Here is a 25,501-nt window from a genome sequence, read left to right as displayed (position 1 = left end):
CCTAAAGATTTTCTCGAACAAACAAATCAAAGTCTTCTTTTTCAATAAATCCAACATTGATGTTTATCCATTTTGAACTTTGATTACTATTTCGTGCTTTGATTGTGTTCTTCCCCGCCCGAATACCCATAACCATAAGCTTGTATGTTGTATCTCAATTTTATTAGCGCATGAATAATGTGATCACTTCCCTATTCACGTGCTTTCATATGGTACAATTAATATATTATATAGACACACTACTATATACTTTCTTTTTTAAACAAAAAAGATTACATAATAAGGATATGGTCCAATTAATTAAACGGATCCACACGTGGCGTTCGCGCAGCATTTTTATTTTTTTTTGTTCCTAACACTGTTGAGTCGGTTACCAGCTAGCCATACAATAATGTATGTATGCACTTTTTGTATCTTTTATTCTTTTTTTGTGACGATGTAACGCTTTTGGTCTTATTCCTCAAGGCCCTTCAAAATTGTTGAATCAAGTAATAAAGCTGTAAAGGGTAAAATTGTGTAATTATATTATCTGAAAGTAATAATTATGTTCAGTTATCTTTGCATTCTTCTTAGTAACACAAGAATTACATTATTAAGGCTTCGTTTGTTTTTTAAATAAAATAAGATAAGATACTAAAAATAAAATATAAAAAATTTAATTTATTTTTTTATTCAATAAATTTAAAAATATATATAATAATAAAAAATATAATTATAAAAAATTAACAAAAATAATAAAATAAAAAATAAATTATATTTTTTATTAATATTTTTATATTTTTTTATTAAGATAGACACAAAATATAATAATTTAATATTTTTAAATACAATATCTTTCGTCTTTATAAACCAACCTAATAATTTGTGAATTTAAGCCACAAAAAAATGGTTTAATAAGAATGACATTATGGATCATATATGTGTAAGGTTTTATTAAAATCTAACCTGGATGGATGTAATAAAGAAAATCACCAAACACTAATTATATTATTTTCAAAAAATTCTACTAAGGTTTCGTTTAGATAAACAGTTTAATTAAATTTCTTTTGATAAAATAGTTTAAATAATAAATGACTATATTAAAAGTAGCTTATAAATAAATTATTTTGTGTTTAAATTTTTTATTTCTAAAAGTATTTATTTTATAAAAATATTATAAAAAATAATAATATTATAAAAGAAATTATTGTTTTAACTTTTTTATAAATTTTTAAATAATTTTTTAAAAACTATAATTTAATTTTAAAAATTATACTAAATATTAATACTACTATTTTTTATAAGTTATAAATTTAAAAAAATTACTCTCAAAATTTTCCAAATGAACCTTAAGTTAAAAATTTTAGATTGGATTGAAAGATGTGAAATAGTAGAATAAGTTAAAAGAATGTTATTGTTGGAGATGAGTAGGATAAGTATGACACGTGTTATGTTAATATTGGAGATTGGACAGGCGACGGTATTCCCAAAACATCACGTGGGAAAAATTAAAAGAGGGGCAACAAGAAATTTATATTTGTGTTCCCATTTCGGAGTGTGATGAGTCTGAAACTCTGAATTAGTCAAACGTAATAGAGACGTGGACTACTAAATACTGCACGCTGGTCAAACTACAGTGTTGCTATCAACAAAAATATACATATAATGGCTTAATCACAAAGATTTTCAAACTCTAAAGAATATTCTTATGGTACAAGAAAGAATGTAAACAAAAATAGTAACATTTAGTATACGGACATGCAAAATTTTTGGTACTATATATTCAGACAACCCTCTCATTTAATTATTTGAGAAAAAGACAAATAGGTCCCTAATCTTTTGTCACGCAGATATTTTCGTCTCTTACCATTGAAAAATACTTCTAAGTCTCTGACCTTCACAAAATTTGGACGAATCAGTCCCTCCGTCCAAATGCCTCCGTCAGGGACTGATCCGTCCAAATTTTGTGAAGGTCAGAGACTTAAAAGTATTTTTTAATAGTCAGAGACAAAAATGTCCGCAGAACAAAAGGTCAGGATCTATTTATCCTTTTCTCTAATTATTTTCTTCTTTTTAAATGCATATTTTTTTATAAGATATAATTTTATTAATTTTTTGTAGTTTTAATTTTTTATTATGTATTATTTTAAAGAATTTATTTAACTTATGTCATAAGAATACATGTTAAGATGATAAATTAATTTTTTTAAATACAAAAAAAAATTAATTTTTCAATGTATTTATTTTTTATTTATTAAATAAAAATATTTAAAATATTCTATTAATAGTAGTCTTATTATGTGTCCTTAGAGTATATGTTAGTTAAATTTTATTTTAAATTCATTAAATGCTATACAAAGATATATTTTAATTTTAGTTATGTCCCAAAATTATTCAATTATTAAATTTTTAAAATAATAAATAATATTTACATTCTTATTTAAAAATAAAAGGACTAAAAAATTATAATATACTCAATAAATCTAATATTTTATCATTGTGTATTTAAAAAATTTATTACATAGAGATATGATATCAATTTTTTTTAGGTTAACCTTTTATGCGAGCATGTGTATGTGTATTGAATAATAGAGTTATTAATGGGTTCACACTACAAAAAAGGTAATATTATATGTCTATTTAATATAATTACAATTTTATAAATAAAAATAGTACAATATAGTATATACGTAATAGATATTATAATATTTTAGAAAAAAATTTATTGTAATTTATTTTTAACGAGAGCATACAAAAAATTGTTTAATGTGAATTTTTTCAAGCTGTGAGCTTATTGCCTTATTCACCAAGTCAAAAGGTGTATAAAGGAAACTTGACTTTTGACGTTTTCAGCTTCAATTCATTCGTTCCCCGCATTCTCATTATTTTTTTTAAAGTATTGTTTGGTTACCAGATGAAAAACAAAAAAAAATGAAAAAAATAATAATTAAAAGAAAAGTGAATTTTTGTGTGTTGTTTGGATGAAAAAATAAATAAATAATAATAAAAAAATTATTTAAATAAAAAAATTATTTAAATAAAAAAATTTATATCAAAATAAAATTATATTTATATTTTTATTTATATTATATATAAATTATAATTTATATTAAATAAAGGACAAATTCGTAATTGAACAATTATTTACTTTTTCTTCGGCTGTTTTCATCTCATTGAGGAAGAGAAAACCTTTGGATGGATCTCATATTACATTTTTTTCTCCTCTTAATTTTTTTTGGGTCATCTAAACAATGAAAATTTTTATTTTTCATCCATTTTCCTTTTTTCTATTTCCTTTGAATCAAATACCGTGTAAAAAAAATTAATTATTAAGCTAAAGCATATAAATAGAGGTCATTAGGGCAATCGGCCATGACTTTCCAAATTTTTTATAAAAATATTAATAGTAGTTTTTCAAATAATAAAGAGTAGTTGAGTTGGCTCAAATACTTTACTATAATTTAGAGTATTTAAGTTTAATTTCTATCTTATATTTTTATTGCATAATAATTTTTAGTTTTAGAATGGACCTTTGTTGGCTTCACAACACATCAAAATTAAAAGATAAAATCAAATTATATCAAAAAAGTTATCTAATAAAAAGAGATAACAATAAAAAAAATTATCTAACAAAATAAAAATTAAAAATTATTATTATAAAAACACTATAAAGACACGCTCCTTGCTGCTTGTTACTTTGCTTCTCATTATAAAAAGCATGCTTTGCTAAAAAATTAGGTATTTTTTATTTATTTAATTTAATATTATTTTATATATTATTATTTATTTTATTTAATTTTTTATATGATAAAAATATTAGAATATTCAATAAGTATTGATATTAATGTATTTATATAAATTGATAAAAAAAATTAATAAATATTATAAATTTTAATATTTATCCTTCTAATTTTTTTTATATATTTTACAGGATATATATTCAATTTTTTATATAAAATAATGATGAAAAATCAAAGAATTGATACATTTTTAAGAGGAAGGCTAATATTCAATAAGGAGAACATATAACTTCTACAATATCAATGCCTGTAAATAGTTCTTCTACTTTAATGAATCACAAAAAAAGTGAGATACAACTTTCAAAAATTCAAAGAGTTGCATCTAATGAGTTTGACCTTAATTATTTGGAATGAGACCCTGGGAAACGGCTTCAAATTTGGCAATATCACCCAAACCAGAGAGATGAGATTAGACAAGCTTATCTTAAATGGGGTTCATATCAAAAGCATCTTGACAATTATCTAGGGTTGGCAATTCATACCCTACCCGTGGGTACCCAATCTGGTCCAACCCGTTCAAGTAGGGTAGGCTACCCGACCCGCTGCGGGTAGGGTAGGGTACGGTACGGGTATGCCTGCGGGTAGGGTAGAGTAGGGTACGGTAGGGTAGGGTACAGGTTTAGGGTGTACCCTACCCTACCCTACCCTACCCGCACCTCATATATAACACATATTTTATAAAAATTAGGTATATAGTGAAGGAAGTGAAAATTGAATCCACAACCTCCCTTATGTAATGATTTATAATAAGTGAACAACCACTAAAACTAGTTAATTAATTTAGTAATTTAGAGCATTAGTTTTTATTTTTTATGTTATTAATATGTATAAAATTCAAAATGATTGAATTTTATATTTACTTTAAAAAAATTTGATATTTCTGCGGGTAGGGTAGGGTAGGATAGGGTTTAAAATTTTAGGGTACAGGTAGGGTTAGGATTGAGAGATACTCAACCTGCGAGTAGAATAGGATAGAGTTTTAATAAAATTTTCAACCGGTGGGTAGGGTTATTCTACCCTATCCATTACCAACCCTACAATTATCCTCTATCTTGTAGAATTATTTATTTATTATTTTATTAGTAACAAATTTAAAGAATAATTATATTTATAAATTTTATTTTAATATAAATATTATTATTAAATTTTTATGTTAAATTTTTGCCCTCAAAATTTTATTTCAAATTCCGTCACCGCATATAATTTCCTATTAGTAACCAAGTGATAACTGTCACTCTCTTTTTGTAATAGTAATACTTTGTGTTTACAAATTAAATTGAATAAATAATTAAATTAATATTTAAAAATTTATGCAATTTTTAAGTTTGATTTGTTTTTATAATTTTTTTAATTAAATTCATTCTTAAAAGATTTAAATTTAGTCACGTTAATTTTTTTATCACTTGGTTTACTATCATCGTTAACAAAAAATATTACTATCATCGTTAACAAAAAATATTCCGACTCATTAAATGACATGTCAATATTGAAACAAGGCAATTTTTTTTAAATAAGGGACTGTGAATGAAATGACGTCATTTTGATCTCTTACTCTCACTTGAATTAATAAGGGACATTACTTTCACTCTCACTCTAAAAAACTCAATTTGAATTAGTGGACACTACACTCACTCTCACTCTAAAGAACTCACAAAAGCGTGTTTGTTGTGTGCACAATATATTTACCAAGGACAACCCTTGCTCTTATAAACAGTCCTACATCTAACTTTGTCATTCATTCTTGATGAAAGATATAGTCATCTTACTCGATTGTATTCTATAATCTCTAGTGACAACCATATATAAAGTTATGCTTGTTCTTGAAAATCATACTTACCTCAAATTTAAGGTCATCAAATCTCGGCTTCTCATTGTATTTTGAAAACACACGTGGCTTTTCGTCGTTCGAGTCTAACATCGATTCTATCTGACTCTTCTGAGACCACGAATTATCATAATAAGATGCACCTTCACAATTCTTTTCATATTCACTTTCATCGTCCGAATCTGACCATGAAACAAGTTTTAATATTTTTTATTCAAGTAAACAAGTAATAAAAATTAACATATTCTAATAAACTTAACAAAGTTAATAAAAATCAACACATTCTAATGTCCTTAGCAAATTCATAAGCTGAAAATTAACATATTCTATTAAATTTAACAAATTCACAAGCTGGAGATGAATAAAGTTATAAAAAAAGACAAACATATTTAATAAGTGAGAGTAATGTCAATTACTAATTTAAGTGAGAGTAATGGGTCAAAAACTCAAAAAGGCGATGTTTTTTTCACTGTCCCTCAACTCAGAAAATTACATCATTTTAATATTAACATGATGTCGATATTTAACGTGCCAGATCATCTTTTATTAACGACGTTAGTAAGTAAATTGATAGCTAACGTGATTAATTTTAAATATTTTAAATATAAATTTGATTAAAATTTTTTTACAAATCAAATTAAAGATTATGTAATTTTTAAAGACTAATTTAACTATTTTCAGTAACCACCCACACATTCTTCTCTATCACAATTAATTCCCTGACCCATCATTCATCCTTTGTTATTGTAGACGTCCAAATTTAATTTATTAGGCAAATAATGTATTACTGTCTATATAAAGTAAGAATTCCTATCTTTTTTTTTTTTTTCTTTTTTGAATGCATATAACGCAAGAAGAACAAACAAATATTTAAAATTTATATAATAGACACAAATTCTAATATGTATCAATTTATTGTAATTTATTGTTAAGTAATCTTTTTTTCTCATAAAATATTTAACATGTTTTTTCTCAAAATTTATTAAAAATATACAAATATTAAAACGCATCTTGTAGTGTCCGGCAAAGTCCTAGCTAGTATTCGTGTATTACTATGACATTTTCTTATAGGATGAGAAGACAACATTTGTCGGTCTTTTCGAAAGTTGACGAGAATTTATTTTTTTTGTTTGGATCAAAATATAGGAAATGAGTAATTAAGGTTTCATAAACATATTTGGGTTTTGGTAAGCCCGAGACAGGAAAGGAATTGTTCGCATTTGAAGCCCAATAGAGTTTAGTGGTTGCATGGACGAGAGGATATTGTAACCAGTATAAGCCCAACAATGAATTTTCCTTAAAAGGTTTGAAGTAGTTTACCATTTTTTGTGTTGGTGTCATTATTTGTGAAAAAAGATGGTTGATTTTGATTTTGAGTATACAAAATTAAAGAAGGAAGACGATTTACATATTTCGTGTTAAAAACCTAAATCACCTGAATGATATGAAAGAAGCCTAATTTATGTTTCAACTAATGAAACCTATGATTTTTGTGATGGTATATGGATTATAGAATCGGACCATGATTTGAGGAGCTAAATCGAGAACAAAAGCACATGCTACCACATGTGAGAATCACATGCCCCAAAGATAGATCCTACAGAAATATTTATGCAATGTATTTATTGTTTAATTAAATAATAATTAAAGAGAAAAAAAAAAGGGGTTCAGCATTTCAGGCTTTCCTTCAACCTCATGCAACCATAATTTGCACTATTAGAATCTTTTCCTTCAAGTTATACAGAAAATACAATACATGCACTCAAAATGAACTCAATTGCCAATTGGCCATCATTTCTCTCTGTCTCTAAAACAAAACACTTTTAAATTGGAGAAATATATGGGATGATTGTATGCTTCATCATGGTTGGTGCAACATTTCTGACAAGTAACTAGGTTACTCTATATATAATAATTAATAATGTGACCAAAAAGCTCTTATCCGGATATATGTATCCATCATGTGAGAACATAATGCAGGATTTCATCATTCATAATAATAATAATAAGAAAAAGAAGAACTTTAACATGGCTATTGGCTATATTAATAACTTAATATGCTAAAATATTTTTTGTGGATTAGTTTTGTCTTTGGAATATGTGACGGGGATATTTAGATGAGTTAATGATATTAGATTTTGGTTTTATTTAATTTTTATTGCAGTAAAAAAAAATTTACTAAATAAATAGGTACACCATTTTTTTTTTCAGATAAATTGAACAATTTCTAATTTTATATATTATAATATCATAAATTCACTTACAATATACACTATACGCACACAACCACTTTGATATTGTCGGAAAAAAAATGTTCTTGGATTATGGAACACTATTAAAATTAGTTGAAAAAGGCTGTTAAGTCTATTTTTTCATTTTATTTTGTATATAGATAATTTCTTTTACTACAGTAAAAATTAAACAACACCAAAATCATATCTTATAATAATAACAAATCTAATCCACCAAAAGAATGAAAAGATTTTAGACACACTAGAAGAACTTTAATAATAATAATGAAAAAAATAAAAACATTACCCCTTTTCTTTAGGGATTCTATAAAATAATCTTAAAAGGATTTTGCTATTTGAATTGTGAGATGAGGACAAATCACTGCCGGTTAATACAAGAAAAAGAAAAAGGGTTCATCTCTAATCTCAAGTGCTTTATGTGTCGGCTCACTTTACCACCTATCTAGCAATACTAATAATTATATATATAATTGAACCCTTCTTTTCATGTTTCTTGGTTCACTAATATACATGAATGGAAGAGTAGGTAAAGTGAAAAAGCATATATAGTTGAACTTATTGAATGTTTTTTCTTAGAGCAATACTATACAATTAATATAAATTTTTATTTTTTATCAATAATTAATTAACAATATTTAAAAATATTAAATTAAAAATATAATACTGAATTAAAAGTATTAGACTATTGGTTAAAAATATTATCCAACATAAATTAAAATTGCTGACCTTAAAGTTTTTTCTCTTGTTATTATTTCAAAATATAAAATACATTATACCAAACAATTGCATCAGCCCCTGGTTTAGTCCACAAATTTCATCAACCTTGTTTCTATCTAGCTACTCCTCAGCAATTTAATTGTTTATGATGATGTTTGCACTGTTAGTGGCCAAAACAAGCTTTTTCTTTATAGGTTTTATCCAAGTCATATCTACCTTGATGATATCTTAGCGTCTGGTTATGTAACCATGATAATAATTTTTATAAACGTGGGACAGTGGGACTATATTAATTTGGTCAATTCTAATAAATTCTCTTTACATATATGTTCAAATATCATTTCTCCTATATATTATATCATAAAAAAGCAACCAATAAATTGTGAAAAAAAATATATGTACTATTTTTGTATATATTTTTCTTGTAAACCTTTATTTTTTATTAAAAATAATTAATAAAACATACAAAATAGAAATTTAAAAAATTAATTTTATATCATAAAAATATATACAAAAGAAATATAAAAAGAAAATAAAATAAACATTGTTTTTTTCTTGCTAAATGATGATATCTTCTACCTATAGTATTATTTTTGTGGTTTAATTATTCTGTTGGTTCCTATAGTTTCGCAAAATTTTTAATTAGGTTCCTATACTTTTTTTTTAATTGAGTCCCTGCACCAAATTTGGTGCAGGGACCCAATTAAAAAGAAAAAAAATATAGAGATTTTACGAAACTATAAGGACTAACAGAGTAATTAAACCTATTTTTGTCCCTAATATTTAGAGTAAGTTCTAAAGTTGTTCTTAATATTTAAATTATCTTATTTAAGTCTCTAACATTTTAAAATCATATCAGTATTGTTCTGCCATTAGTGACACAGTTGACGATAGAACAATATTCAGACGATTTTAAAATATTAAAAACTTAAATAGAACAAAAACGTTTGGAACAAAAATAATACATTATTTTTTAAAAAAGTTATCAAATCATGTAAAATAAAAGTGAATTTTAATGTAGTGAATTGCATTACAAATTTAATATTTTTACTTATATTTCTATAATGGTTAGTAAATAAACTTTCAGAAAATAGAATAAAAGAGCATGGTATATATACAATAAGATATAATTAAATTATATCTTTTTATCTCTAATATATAAAAAATATTTAATTTAATTTAAATTTATTTTTATTTTATTTAATTCTTCAATAATATCAACCTATGCTAGATAATTATTCAACTTATTTTTTATTTTACTCTTAATAAAAAATAAATTTATTTAGAATGAAAGTAATGTGATTAAGAATAATTTATTTATATGTGATTAAAAAAATAATTAAATAATTATTTGTCATTAAATTAATGATATTATTAAAGGATAAAATTAAAATTTATTTTAAATTTAAAAATAAAATTTATGTTAATTAACATTAAAAAAGTTCAGTATACTTTATTGTATATGTATCATATTCTTTTTTTTTTCGAAAATTTATTTACTAGTCATTTTATAAGTATTCTATGATGAGTACAAATCTTAAATTCGTAATGTAATTTATTCTATTAAAATTTATTTTTATTTTATTTAATTTGATAATTCTTCTAAAAATAATGTATTATTTTTCTCTCTAATATTTTCATTCTATTTAAGTGTTTTAAAATCATGTCAATTTTATTCTATCAATTTACTATCAACTTTGTTAATAGATTATTAATCACAAAATAAGATTAAGACAATTTTAAATATTAAAAACTTAAATAATTTAAATATTAAAGATAACTTTAAATTTATTGGACAAAAATAATATTTTATTCTAAAAATTTGACCAATATTTATTATTCCGAACAATCCAAATGATGTACTTATTTAATTTTTGGTACCAATAATAAATTGTCCAACGTAATGAAGACGTGTGCACCACCAAAAACTATAGCGACTTAATAGTTAATATAAATGTGGCTGGGTCTTGGGTGCACTAACTAGGGTATGTATGATATTTTCCCTTATGAACTATTTTGAGGCCAAAATTCATTATTCTAACAAGCAAAAGATATATTATATTGTAGGAAAAATTTCTTCTCTTTAATGGGTTTTATTACTTAAAATTTTAAACCTTAAATTTTAAAATCTATATTTAGATAACAAAATTTAAATATAAGTAATTGAATGAAAATGTAATTATTAATGATAAAATTATAAAAGAATAAGAAAAAAAAAGAAAAATATTGTCTTTTGTATTTATTGATTAATTGTTGATTGATTGAATTATAAATTGTGAAGGTAAAACTAAATATATATAGAACATTGAGCTATGAAAGACAAGAACAAATAAAGATAAGATAAGATAATAAACACTAAAATTGTAATATGAACTCTTTTATGAACATCAATCTTATCGCACTCTAAGCGCTCTTTTAAATATTGCTTGCTCTCTCTCTCAAGCACAACATCTCTTTTTCTGAAGACCACCACTTAGCTTAACCAATTCAATTCCACATTAAAAAATGATCAATTTCTTCACCAAATTAAAATCGTGCTACTGTTTACGTCTAACTACTAGTCTCTGCCGTCCAATGGCTGCATCACGAAGGATTGTCGTGACAGCAGCGTCGACCACAACGAAGTTGTTGTTACCAAACCACAAAAGAAATCCAATGTAGTTTTACCCTCAGATGATTATAAGAATAACAGAGAGCGATGGAAGTCAATGCCGATCGAAACTTTAGCATTTATTTTTTTATGTCTTGAGTTCCGGATTCGTATAACGTGTAAGTATTGTGATGTGTTTGAATCTGTGTTGATAATTGATAATTAAATTTTTATGTTATTGAAATTGCAATTATACATCATAAAATAATTAATTCGACTTCTATGTTTATACTATTTTATTTTGGGTGGAGGAGTGATTTAATAATTAATATATATTTTTCTATTTCTTTTACCAATGTCGTATATATTTGTTTGAAATGCTCTTTCATGACAGTGCAATGGACAATCAATTTTTTATATAAAATTAATAATTAGGTTCAAGTTCAATTGACCTTAATTTAAGGGGAAGATAACGACAGTGAAGCATTTGGAAAAATTCAATTTGTGAATGACTATATCTTAGAACAACAACCATTATTTTTTTGAATCACAGAGTAGTATCTAACCCCGAGAAGAAAGCTACACAAAAGATATTTTATGTTTGCTGAGAGATAAGAATTAAAGATATAATAATATAAATAAAAGCCTATTAGAACATGATAATAATAAAAGTGCTAGAAGTCTAGAACATAAGATAAAAGAGGTGGCCATTTAACCTAATAGTTTCACTCAACACAACATAATTATTAATTAGCAAGTTAAATAAGTTATAATTTTTTTTTCACACCAAGTTTGTAGAGTATAGATTTTATATTAGATACATATTGAAATTAGTGAAAAATCAACAAAGCTTAATGAGATAAGAGCAACTAGTTGTACTTTAATTTAAAAGCATTCTTTTGTTCTTCTCCGTACAAGGACATGAACTTGAACATGGTGTTGAATTGTTGATATATATATATATAAAGTCACTTTCGTGAAGGGTGTGAAGGGTAAGGGAGTGGGTTACACTTTGTTTTCGACTAAAAATTGCACTGTTGCTTGGATTAATCACTTACCCCCTTTTATCTCATCTCAATCTCACATTAGGTCATATAGGTGTGTGTTAGGTTCACTGATCACTTCCATTCTCATTCTTTTTCATACCTATTAACACCAAAAAGTAAACTAAAATTTTTTAAATAACAATCCTATATATTCAGTAAATATTATTATTTTTTATTAGTATTTAAATAACAATAATTTATACTTATATTTACAAAAATTTTATATACAAAAATTATATAATTTATATTTATATTTATTAGAATTTACACACATAAATCAATAAATTTGTATTTATATTTTTTAGAATTTACACATATAAATTAATAAAATTTATTTATTAATAACAATTTAATATTAGTATTGGTCAAATAATGATTAAAAATATTAAAATTTACTGGCCTAAAGAGTTGTTCTTTTTTAAAATTTTATTTTAGTTAGAATTTAATTAATAATATTCCTTTTAGTTTTCTGTTTCCATAATTTTATTGGTATGTAGATGTTTTGAAAATGAAAAATCTTGTTGACACTCATTAATCCTCAACCTTAAGTTTCATGAAAGTTATTGAATATTAACTTGAAAAAGAGCTTAAAAAGAAGGAATATGTTGTAAAACAACTAAATAAATAAGGAAGATGTAAATATAAAATAAAGATATATAAATAGAAGACTTTAGCATTAATATAATTAGCTCAATAATGATTTATATATATACATTAATATTATATGTTGTAATATGTATATATATGTAAAGATAGAAAGAAGTATTAAAAGTAAGGAGAGAGAGAATTGTATTTATATAAGAAGAAAGGAGAGAGGAAGTATTTGCTTTATTGCTTGTGTTTTTCTCTGAGGCAAAAGTCTCTATTTATAAGCGTATGTGATAGTAGTTTGTCAAACTACATTAAATAAGATTCTTCTTCAAAACCTGAGCCTTGTGGGAAAATGGTCATCCACCTAAGCTTCCTTATCGTAACACTCCCCCTTGGATGACCATTTAGGATTATGCCTCGTTAAAACCTTACTAAAGAAAACCCAGTGGGAAAAAAACTTTAGTGAAGGAAAAAGAGTACAATATCCTTTAGTGATGGGGACTGCCTCATTAAAAACCTTATCAAGAAAAACCCAATGGGAAAAAAACCTGACCAAGGAAAAAAGAGTACAGTCTTCCCCTCTTGCCGACATCATTTAATGTCTCGAAATCGGCGCATTCCAATCTCATGTACCAATCTTTCAAAGGAGGATTTTGGGAGTGACTTTGTGAATAAATCTGCCAGATTGTCACTTGAGCGAATCTGTTGGACATCAATTGTCCCTTGATTTTGAAGATCATGAGTGAAGAAGAATTTGGGAGAAATATGCTTTGTTCTATCACCTTTGATGTATCCACCCTTAAGTTGAGCAATGCATGCTGTATTATCTTCAAACAGGACAGTTGGAGCTATCTTATGATCAATCAATCCACATGACGACAGAATATATTGAATCAGGCTCCTTAGCCAAAAATACTCGCGACTAGCTTCATGAATCGCTAGTATGTCAGCATGATTAGAGGAGGTTGCTGCTATCGTCTGTTTTGTGGACCTCCATGATATAGCTGTACCACCATATGTGAACAGATATCCTGTTTGAGATCTCCCTTTGTGTGGATCAGACAAGTATCCAGCATCCGTATAGCCAACTAGTGGTGACTTGGATCCATAGGGATAAAACAATCCCATATCAACCGTTCCATGAAGATATCGAAAAATTTGTTTGATTCCACTCCAATGTCTTCTGGTTGGAGAGGAACTATATCTTGCTAGTAAATTCACCGCGAATGATATGTCAGGTCGCGTATTATTAGCAAGATACATTAGCGCTCCAATGGCACTAAGATATGGTACTTCAGGACCAAGGATATCTTCATTCTCTTCTTTAGGACGGAATTGATCATTTTCCACATCCAAAGATCTTATGATCATTGGGGTACTTAATGGATGTGACTTATCCATATAAAATCTCTTCAAGATCTTTTCTGTGTATGTTGTTTGATGAATGAAGATTCCGTCTTTTATATGCTCGATCTGCAGGCCGAGACAAAATTTAGTCCTTCCAAGATCTTTCATCTCAAATTCTTCTTTTAGAGTTTTTATAATGGTTGGAATCTCTTCAGGAGTCCCAATGATATTTAAATCATCAACGTACACAGCAATTACAATGAATCCAGATGCAGTTTTCTTTATGAAAATACACGGGCATATATCATCATTCTTGAATCCGTTTTTGGCCAGATACTCAGTAAGACGATTATACCACATTCGTCTGGATTGCTTTAGACCATATAAAGATCTTTGCAATTTGACTGAGTATAACCCTTGCGAATATTCATTGGATGGTTTAGATATCTTTAATCCTTCGGAGACTTTCATATAGATATCCCGATCTAATGAGCCGTATAAATAGGCTGTTACCACATCCATTAAGTGCATATGCAGTTTATGATATGCGGATAAATTGACCAAATAACGCAATGTTATCGCATCCACTACAGGATAATACGTTTCTTTATAATCTATACCAGGCCTTTGTGAGAAACCTTGTGCCACAAGTCGGGCGTTATAGCGCACAACTTCATTTTTCTCATTTTGTTTTCTCATAAATACCCATTTGTATCCAACAGGTTTTACATCTGCAGGTGTACGGACTATAGGTCCAAAGACTTCACGTTTTGCAAGTGAGTCTAATTCAGCTTTCATGGCTTCTTTCCATTTTGGCCAATCATTCCTTTGTCGACATTCTTCAACTGATCTTGGCTCAAGATTCTTACTCTCATGCATGATATTTAATGCCACATTATAAGCAAATATTTCATTGACAATTGTCTTATTTCGGTCCCATTTCTCTCCTGTAAAGACATAATTTATCGAGATCTCGTCATTTTCACAATTTTCAGGTACCTAAACGTCTTCTGGCGTTATATCAGAATTTTGGACAACTGCATGTGTCTTTACTGTGTCTTTTTCAACAGGAATAGTATTTACCTCTTTTCTCTTTCGAGGATTTTTATCTTTGGAACCGACAGGCCTGCCACGCTTCTGGCGTGTATTTGCTTCAGTGGCTGCTTATCCTACTGGGACATCAATTGTAATTGGGGCATTTTCCGCCCTACCACGCTTCTGGCGTGAATTTACTTCAGTGGCTACTTGTCCTACTGGGACATCAATTCGAATTGGGGCATTTTCCGCTGGTATATAAGATTTGGTTATCCTCTTTGTATCGGAAAATGCATCAGACAATTCATTTGTTATTCTTTGCAAATGTATAATCTTTTGAACTTCTAGTTCACATTGCCTTGATCAAGGATCTAAATGCATCAACGATGCTGCATTCCAATTAAGTTCCTTTTCAGGAAGCTTATTCTCTCCCCCTAATGTTGGAAATTTTGATTCATCAAAATGACAATCCGCAAACCGGGATTTAAATACATCTCCCGTTTGTATCTCAAGATACCTTACTATAGAGGGAGAATCATATCCAACATATATCCCAATTTTCTTTGGAGTCCCATTTTGGTGCGATTAGGTGGTGCAATGGGAACATATATCGCACACCTAAATATTCTTAAATGGGAGATATTTGGCTGCTGGCCAAAAGCTAATTGCATAGGAGAGAACTGATGGTAACTCGTTGGCCTCAAACGAATAAGTGCTGCGGCATGTAAAATAGCATGCCCCAAACCGAGGTTGGGAGATTTGTTCTTATAAGCAAGGGTCTAGCAATTAATTGGAGGCGCTTAATAAGTGATTCTGCTAACCCATTTTGTGTGTGAACATAAGTTACTGGATGTTCAACACTTATTCCATTAGCCATACAATAAGCATCAAAAGCTTGGGAAGTAAATTCACCAGCATTATCAAGACGAATTGTTTTGATTGGATTTTCTGGAAATTGTGCTTTTAATCGAATACTTTGAGCCAGTAATCTTGCAAACGCCAGGTTGCGAGACGATAATAAGCACACATGTGACCATCTCGAAGATGCGTCTATCAGGACCATAAAATATCTAAAAGATCCACATGGTGGATGAATAGGTCCACATATATCACCTTGAATCCTTTCTAGGAATTCAGGGGACTCAAATCCAATCTTTATTGGTGATGGCCTTAAAATTAACTTCCCTTGAGAACATGCAGCACAACAAAATTCACTAGTTTTAAGAATCTTCTGGTTCTTTAGTGAATGTCCATGAGAGTTTTCAATAATTCTCCTCATCATGGTTATTCCCGGATTACCCAATCTATCATGCTAAGTTATAAATTCATTTGGGCTAGTAAACTTCTGGTTTACAATGGCATGTGATTCAATTGCATTAATCTTGGTATAATATAACCCAGATGAAAGTGAGGGAAACTTTTCTAATATAACTTTCTTATTTGAATCATGAGTTGTGATATATAAATACTCATGATTTCCCTCATTCATTGTCTCAATATGATATCCATTTCGGCGAATATCTTTGAAACTCAACAAATTTCTCAGGGACTTGGTAGATAATAGTGCATTATTTATTATAAATTTTGTTCCTCCAGGAAACAAAATTATAGCTCTTCCGGAGCCTTCTATCACATTGTCCGAGCCAATAATAGTATTAACATATTCATCTTTTGGCACAAGATGGGTAAAATATATATTACTTTTAAGAATAGTGTGTGAACTCGCACTATTCGCAAGGCAAATATCTTCAGAATATGTCCTTGCCATTTTTCTTCAAAAACAAATGATAATAATAATAAAATGAGTAGAAGTACATGCACAGTAAAATTATTTAACAAACACATACATATATCAAACTATTCCATTATTGATCAAATAGCCAATACTTTCTTCAGGATCCTCAAAGAAATTAGATACATCATAATGAGTGGTGGAATTTTCATAATTTGAAACAAAATTTGTTTCCTTTCCTTTGTCATCCTTTTTCAAGGATGTTTGATAAAGATCAACTAGGTGCCTTGGGGTATGACAGGTACGTGACCAATGGCCCTTTTCACTACAACGAAAATACTTATCCTCTGTTGATTTACTCTGCCCGATATTTCTTTCTTTATCCCACTTCTGTTGAGATACTCTCTTTTGAATATAATTCTTTTTCCTTCCATAATTTTTCTTGTTATCAAAATCTTGCCATTTACCTCTTCTGGGGTTATAATTTGCCGCATTTGCTTCAGAAAATGGGGCGGCGCCAGCTGGGCGCGCTTCATGATTTCTTAAGAGCAACTCATTGTTGTGTTCAACAACAAGAAAGCAAGAAATTAGCTCAAAATATTTTTAAATCTTTTTTCTCGATACTACTGCTGCAGGAGCACATTCGAGGCATGGAAGGTTGAGAAAGTTTTCTCCAACATATCGGGCTTGAGGAAGTATCACATGATTGTACCTTTCTTCAAAGTCTTTCCACAGATCTACAGGATCTTTTAATGTGAGATATTCATTTTGCAATCATACTTCAAGATGATGACGAAGGAAAATCATGGATTTGGCTTTATCCTTCTGGGATGTATTATTTTCAACCTTAATGGTATCTTCAAGATCCATTGAATCAAGATGGATTTTAGCATATAGTATCCAGATATATCAAAAGCATTATATTCAAGATGAAAGAGCTTCGATATAATAAAAATTTGTTACATAGAGTCTTTCTAAAATTTCGTTAGAGCTTCGTGCTGATAACGTGTTGTAAAACAACTAAATAAATAAGGAAGACGTAAATATAAAATAAAGATATATAAATAGAAGACTCTAGCATTAATATAATTAGCTCAATAATGATTTATATATATACATTAATATTATATGTTGTAATATGTATATATATGTAAAGATAGAAAGAAGTATTAAAAGTAAGGAGAGAGAGAATTGCATTTATATAAGAAGAAAGGAGAGAGGAAGTATTTACTTTATTGCTTGTGTTTTTCTCTGAGGCAAAAGCCTCTATTTAAAAGCGTATGTGATAGTAGTTTGTCAAACTACATTAAATAAGATTCTTCTTCAAAACCTGAGCCTTGTGGAAAAATAGTCATCTACTTAAACTTCCTTATTGTAACAGAATACAATATTATTTTTACTTGCATTCATTTATTCATTCACTTTAATTTTATCTAAATAACCATTATTTTCAATTCATTAAATTCTAAATAATTTCATTAAACTGCAGTTGACCCATTTTCAGATAAAGCTTTTGCAAAAATGTTTTTGTAATATATATTATCACTAATGATCATGATATATTATAGGTTAAATGAATAATTAGAAAATTTTAATATAAATTAAATTAAAATAGTAATTCCTAATTTAATAAGTATATATTAAAAATAGATTCTTCTAATTTTTCCACAACTTGTCCAAAATATAGATAGATCCATGAGACCATAACCCATAAATTTATCCACGTTGTAGAGAGGTGGTGCCATTTATTGCTTTGAAGTTTGAATAAGATAGTAGAAGTAAAGAAAAGCAATCTAATCTAATATAATTAATGAAAGTAAGTGGTCCTTTTTGTAATAATAATAGTAAAGAATTTAATATACGGTCGATGAAAGAAACGACGTGTCTCGCGTATAGTGGGGCCCTATATACTCTCAAAATTTGATACCTCTAACTCTAACCACGGTTCCATGTTCCTTCAAAACATCATCTTCAATGAGAATAATTGCTACAAACCCCACATCTACAAAAAGTAGGGGGGAAATTTATAAAGAAAATAATTTATGCACAAAATAATAAAGTATAAAAAAAAAAAAAGAAATGAAAAGCCAAAATTATCTCCACCATCTTCCTCCTTAGGCTCTTTAATACAAACAAACTCTATTGGGATTATAAATGACATCTGTGGCTTCTGCCTTCCATAAAAAAAAAAAAGTTTTTTCAAAATTTAAAAATTTACAGTATACGATAATTTATAAGCCACCAAATATGTATATTATTTTATTTACTTTTTACTCTATATTATATATAATGAAGATATAAAAGAGTTGATGTATAATTTTTTTCTAAATATTTTTTAATATATAATTCATCAAAAAATATTTTATTTTTATTATTTTTAAATTTTAAATCTTAAATCTTTTAGTTAAATTATAAATAATTTATTATTTTATTAATTTTATTTTTATAATTTTTATACATATTTAATAAATAAAAAAAAGTTAATAATCACGGTGTCGTCTATGTCTACAAAATTTAATAGTGATGAGAATTAAGTATCGAATTAGATTTATGCTACTCTAATCTTTCACGCTAAATAGACTACTTATATCAGTTTTTACTTAATTTAATTTATGTGTATTAATAATGCTACAAGGTCAACAAATAAGAATTTTATTTTTTTTTTAAAAAATCATTTTAAATAATTACTCACAATAATAATAATTTTTATTATATCGTTTTATATTTTATGTTTCTATTCAATGAAAATGTGAAGGTATTTTACATAGAAGTACATAAAAATTATTATTTTTAAAGATTTTATTATTTATAAATGATATTTATTAGCTTTGTTAGGGAATTTATACAAACTTTTTGGTAGCATACTTATGTATATTTATATGAATTTATACGGAAAGATTGATATGCTTTATTTATTTATTTAATTAAGAAGTGACTATTTGTAGATTTTCAAAATTTAGATCATGAAGGACTAATTTATTCTCAAATTTTTTAATCAGGATTTATTATTTTAATTAATTCTATAGCATCTATATTATTTTATTTTATTTTTTGCTATAATTTTGTAGTATGCTGCTTATGTATGCAAGTTTTACTTGTTTTTGTCTTTTGTCTTCTCAAACTCAAAATTCTGCAACTAAAAAACTCGCTCCTCCTTCTTCTTTAGATTCCTTTCTCTCATCTTTGTTCTTGGAATCTCATTCACTAGTTACTACACTTAACTTCTCTTTTAGCAACGGTTCCACAAAACCCGCAACTCCTTTCAGTTCAGCTTTTCATCATCATTACTTTCTTATTATTTATTTAGCTATTTATTTATTTCCAAATTTTAACAGGTGAGCTTGTGTTCTCATTTCTCAAGGTTATATGGTTTTCTTAGAAACACGTTTTTTGGGGTCAAACCTGAACCTTCTTTGCTGTCAGTGTTTTCAAATTCGATCTGTCTCTGACACTGTTCAAGGAACGTGCTTTGTTTTGTGTCTTTTTGTGGCTGCTTAAGAAGTACATATAGATATAGGTACTTGCTTTTGGTACTATAGACATGTTTGGTTGCTGAGAAAATAAGCTGAGTGGGAAGAAAGAAAAGGGTTGCCAATTTTTTGTTAAAAAAGTGTTCTTTGTGTTTGGTCAAATGCCTGTGTTAATCCAAGCTGGGATTTTCATTAATGGGGTTTGTGCCTTTTCTGATCTTGGATGAATGGGAAAAAGCAGATCAAGTGTTTGATATAAAGGATTGAACTGCATTTGCATCAGTTTTGGATTTTCTTTTGCTGTGTGAAAGTGATTTTTTTAATTTATTTTTGTAAATTTTTTTATGGATTTGACTATTGGGGGGTGCATGATGTGTGATGGATTGTATAGGTAAATTATTCTTATCCTATTATTATGTGCTTGGTTGTTCAATTCAACCAAGTAATGCTAAGGTCAAGCTTTGATTTTTAATGTTTCTAGACTTTGTTTTTATGTGAATGACTTTGAAACTTGAAATTGAGAGTCCTATTAATTAGCCTAGGATTGACCAATTCAAATATGATGAACCAAGCACCACGCATGATTTAGTTACTAGTGGCATTTTGATTTGATATATTTTGTTGTGTGAATGTGACTAATGCAACTTTTTGGTGGATTTTACAGGTTTGTCAATGGACTGGATGATCAATAGCAATAGGGATTAGCAGAAGAATAGAGAAAATGAAAGAGGAATCAACAGGACTAATCATTGGGATCTCCATAGGTGTAGTTATTGGAGTTGTTCTTGCAATTTCTGCACTTTTCTGCTTTAGATACCATAGGAAGCGTTCACAGATTGGGAACAGCAGTTCCAGGAGGGCAGCCACCATACCGATTCGCGCAAATGGTGCCGATTCGTGTACTATTCTCTCGGACTCAACCTTAGGTCCAGAATCACCTGTGAAGGCCGCGTCGCGAAATGGGGGCATGTCCTTCTGGCTTGATGGATTTAAGAAGAGTAGCATGGTTTCAGCATCTGGTATACCAGAATATTCTTACAAGTATGTTTCTTCCTGTAGTGAATTTGCTTTCTCATGTCCTATTCTTTTTGGTTTTGAGAATTTACTGTGAATTCTGCTACATTTTCATGCCATAAGAGTTGAGAACATGGTAGGCCGGATTATATTGCAAGGCTCCCACTTAGCAGGGCCTTTGATTTGTACCTGTGATACTGAACTCCAGTCACAAGGCAGTAATCCTAGGTTGCATTTGGATTCTGTCTCAGAAAAATGAGTTGTGTCCAAAATCTCAGTATCTCTTCTCACATACAGGATTCAAATGCAGCCTGATGATCCTTTCATTCGGTAGTCTAGAATTCTAGATAGCAATTTAAACTGAGAGATCCTGAACTTTCGCTATATTACTAGTACGAACTAGTACACTTGCCAGAGACATATCAATGTTGTGGCAAAACTCACCTCATCAAAATGTCCTTTGGGATTATGTGTGAAAACCAGCCCTCTGATCTATTTTCTTCCACTTGTATGAGGAATGTGAAATGGTCCATGTAGGATTGTGTTAAATCACTGCAATAGTTCTGGTCTTAAGTTGTGCCCTTTTTGCAAGCGCTTGATCCAATCCTACCATTATAGCTGTTAAGATAGAAGCTTTGATTGCTATAGGCATTTGACTGATCATATCTAATCATAAATTACATAATCTGTTTCAAAACTTTGGTGTCCACTAATGGATTCTGTAAGTGAGGTTTCCATGCCCTAATGGATTCTGTAAGTGAGGTTTACATGCCATTATCCTTTTCTTCTTTCATTCTGTTTAATGCTTTTATTTGCATTCTAGGGATTTGCAGAAAGCAACCTATAATTTTACAACACTCATAGGACAAGGTGCTTTTGGTCCTGTTTATAAAGCTCAGATGTGTACTGGGGAGACTGTTGCGGTTAAAGTTCTTGCAACAAATTCCAAGCAAGGGGAAAAAGAATTTCACACTGAGGTAAAGATGGTTACTGATAACAGTTTCTCAACTATAGCCATGGAGTAACCCAATTCCACTAACAGAATTAGTCCATGTTTCATAACAAAACTCTGATTGATGAAATTTATGCTAAATGTTCTAGCTCGATAAATGTATGAATGTATAACCATCCTTTTGAAGAGTTAAAATATTGGAACCATGTTTATTACTATATGTAAGTACTGAATTATATTGTTTTATTTTCTGCAATTGAGTAATTTGTTTTTGTTCTGTCAATATTGGTTAGGTTATGTTGTTGGGAAGGTTGCATCATAGAAACCTGGTCAATTTGGTTGGATATTGTGCAGAAAAGGGGCAACATATGCTTGTATATGTTTACATGAGTAAAGGCAGCTTGGCTTCCCACTTGTACAGTAAGTTGTTTTTGTCTTTGTCTATCTTTATTCTCTTTGGTCTGAGAAATTGTAAGTCCTGAATTTCATTAGTTAGTCACTTTTCTTGGCAACGATCCAAGTTTGTTTAGTTTCTGGCATTGTTAGAACCAAGTGATTCTACTCATAATCCCCGAATTTCTCTTATTTAATCTGACATATATTAATATATAGCACTTACTTATCAAGCTTTACTGTTGTATTGCATATTCAATAGCAAATGAATAAATACTTTCTTTATTTCTCTTTCTCAGGCGAAGAGAATGGGACGCTGGGTTGGGATTTGAGGGTGCACATAGCTTTAGATGTAGCAAGAGGCTTGGAATATCTTCATGATGGAGTAAGTATCATCCATGTCATAACTCATAAGCCCTAAGATCATTCAGCTTTGTGTATTTTGGTCATGATTGTTCTTGTTCTTGTTGTTTTTTGTCACTTCAGGCAGTTCCTCCTGTAATCCATAGAGATATCAAGTCTAACAATATTCTCTTGGACCAGTCGATGCGAGCCAGGGTATGTTCTTGTTAATCATCACCTTCATCACACAGAAAGTACTTTCTCAGTGATGGTAGCAAATAAAAAGGGAATTAATATAGTAACTAACAAAAACTTAGACGAATTAAGGTCGCGCAGATAGAATGATCATGAAAATATGTAGTTAATTTAGTCATTTGTTGTTACTCAGGATGATTCTTAGTTTCTTACTATGTAATTCTGAATCAAACAGGTTGCTGATTTTGGACTTTCAAGAGAAGAGGTGGTAGATAAACAGGCAGCAATTCGCGGAACCTTTGGATACCTTGATCCTGAGTATATATCTTCGGGAACATTCACTAAGAAGAGTGATGTTTATAGTTTCGGTGTGTTGCTCTTTGAACTTATAGCTGGAAGAAATCCACAGCAAGGTCTAATGGAATATGTTGAACTTGTAAGACCTCTCTCTTGAAGTGAACAATGTCAAAGTCAAGATCATTGTTGTAGATTCTAGACAAGTTATGCATAATTCATTCCTTTATTATCCTAATGAATACTATTTCTTTGATGATTAGGCGGCAATGAACACGGATGGAAAAGTTGGTTGGGAGGAGATTGTTGATTCTAGGCTAGAGGGTAAGTGTGACTTTCAAGAGCTCAATGAAGTCGCGGCCCTTGCCTATAAGTGCATCAACCGTGCTCCGAGGAAGCGGCCGTCCATGAGGGACATCGTGCAGGTGCTGACGAGGATTGCGAAGTCTCGGCACCACAGGAATCATCACCACCACAAAAAGTCCTTGTCAGCAACAACAGCAGATGAAGTTTCCATTGATGTTGATAATCAAGACACCAAGGTTACTGCTGTTTCTCAGCACAGGAGAGAAGAGTCTATAGATAGTGCAGCTGACATGTATGATGTGTAGAATATTGTTTTTTTTTTTTATTTTTTTTATTTTGCATTTATTTTTGTGTTATATTTTCAGTTTTGGTGTTTGGCATTGGATATATGACCATGGTCTTAACTAGACATTTTAGTCCTGAGTGATTTAATTATTGATGCTTGGCATCATCTTTTGTAATTTTGTGTATCATTTTTCTTTCATTTTTTGGTTCCTTGTCTCACCTAATTTCTGTTATCTTGCTGAAATGACAATCCAAAATTTGTATATTTATAATGCAATTGAAGTCATAGGGAAACAACTTAGGTTCCATCCCCACTGAATTAACAATCTATATGTAATTTTGGTTCCTTGTCTCACCTAGTTTCTGCTTGAGATTTTATATTCTATATGATGATTAAATTAATATTTGTTATAGTTGTACTTGTTAAGCTCTGCTAGTGTACCAATTTCATTATTCAAATTGAATAAACTCAATGAAGATTTGGATCAGTTAAGGTGAAATCAAGTAGTTTGATATCTCTTTTTAAGTTTTTATTGCCATAAAAGTTTGATCAATTTAATCACAAATTAAAGTGCAAAATAAAAAAGGATTGTTCTCCCAATAATCAATATTAAATGTTAACATCACTTTTGGGATTTTGCTTGATTTGCTATTTTTTTTTTCACTTTTAGGATTCATCAAGGATCGAACTCTTGACTTTTTGGATATAGAGCTCTGATAGACTGATACCATGTCATGAAACCACTCATCGCAAAAGTTTAAGCTAATAGGAGAAGGTAACACTAATGGTTATATCTCTAACAAACGTAATTACGTAAACCTTCTTCCTCAACGTAAACCTTTTTCGATCTGCATTGCAATTTTCTTCTCTGTTGCTCCTCGTTCTTGTTCGTTTTCTTCTATGCTATTTGTCGTTGTTCTTCGTTTGCTTCTTCGATCTCCATTGCATTTATCTTCTGCCTATTCTTCTTTGTTTTCTTTTTCGATCTGCATAGGATTTATCTTCTTTGTTTTCATATTTTAATAGCCTATCAAAGAATGATTCAACTTCAAATCAGTTGAATAAGAGCGATTTGAATTATTCTTCTGAATCGAATCAAACGAACGAGGTTTGGATTATTCAATTTTGAATTGAATTGAATGGAATGCAATTGCTAAATTCTAGATGCCTGTGTTTTGAATTAAATTGAATGAAATCTCTAAATTCTAGACACAGGTCTTTCGAATTTGATTTTATATATACAATGTTCGGTTCATTTAGCATTGTACATTGATTTTGTTTAGAGGAGTATTTTTTGGTTCATTTTAGACGCAGGTGTTGTAAATTTTAATTTAT

At 28.9% G+C, this 25,501-nt stretch overlaps 1 protein-coding gene across 3 annotated transcripts; it reads left to right on the top strand.

Annotated features, from left to right (window-relative positions):
* Positions 1-19,978: 19,978 nt before the first annotated feature.
* Positions 19,979-24,517, top strand: LOC107613476 (calcium/calmodulin-regulated receptor-like kinase 1). Of its 3 annotated transcripts, none has more exons than XM_016315485.3 (8): positions 19,979-20,249; positions 21,049-21,425; positions 22,222-22,375; positions 22,644-22,770; positions 23,043-23,128; positions 23,230-23,301; positions 23,516-23,716; positions 23,838-24,517. In XM_016315485.3, exons 2-8 carry the CDS (start codon positions 21,106-21,108, stop codon positions 24,183-24,185), a joined length of 1,308 nt encoding a protein of 435 aa, XP_016170971.1. In that variant the 5' UTR covers positions 19,979-20,249; positions 21,049-21,105; the 3' UTR covers positions 24,186-24,517. The 3 variants fall into 3 exon arrangements, with proteins under 3 accessions (XP_016170971.1, XP_020964629.1, XP_020964628.1); XM_021108970.2 differs by having other exon boundaries at positions 20,248-20,431; XM_021108969.2 differs by lacking the exon at positions 19,979-20,249 and adding an exon at positions 20,438-20,584.
* The last annotated feature ends 984 nt before the right edge of the window (positions 24,518-25,501 follow it).

The sequence above is a fragment of the Arachis ipaensis genome, chromosome B8 (assembly GCF_059453495.1).
Source record: "Arachis ipaensis isolate K30076 ecotype BB chromosome B8, ASM5945349v1, whole genome shotgun sequence".
Taxonomy (NCBI): domain Eukaryota; kingdom Viridiplantae; phylum Streptophyta; class Magnoliopsida; order Fabales; family Fabaceae; genus Arachis; species Arachis ipaensis.
The sequence above is the reverse complement of the archived record's forward strand: the minus strand, read 5'-3'. Positions and strand labels throughout refer to the sequence as shown.

Bases quoted from the DNA above. Each gene is read 5' to 3' on its own strand.
- LOC107613476 (XM_016315485.3), top strand. From the start codon at position 21,106: ATGAAAGAGGAATCAACAGGACTAATCATTGGGATCTCCATAGGTGTA. The intron at 23,129-23,229 runs GTAAGTATCATC...TTGTCACTTCAG, and splicing joins TGGAATATCTTCATGATGGA to GCAGTTCCTCCTGTAATCCA. The intron at 23,717-23,837 runs GTAAGACCTCTC...TTTGATGATTAG, and splicing joins TAATGGAATATGTTGAACTT to GCGGCAATGAACACGGATGG.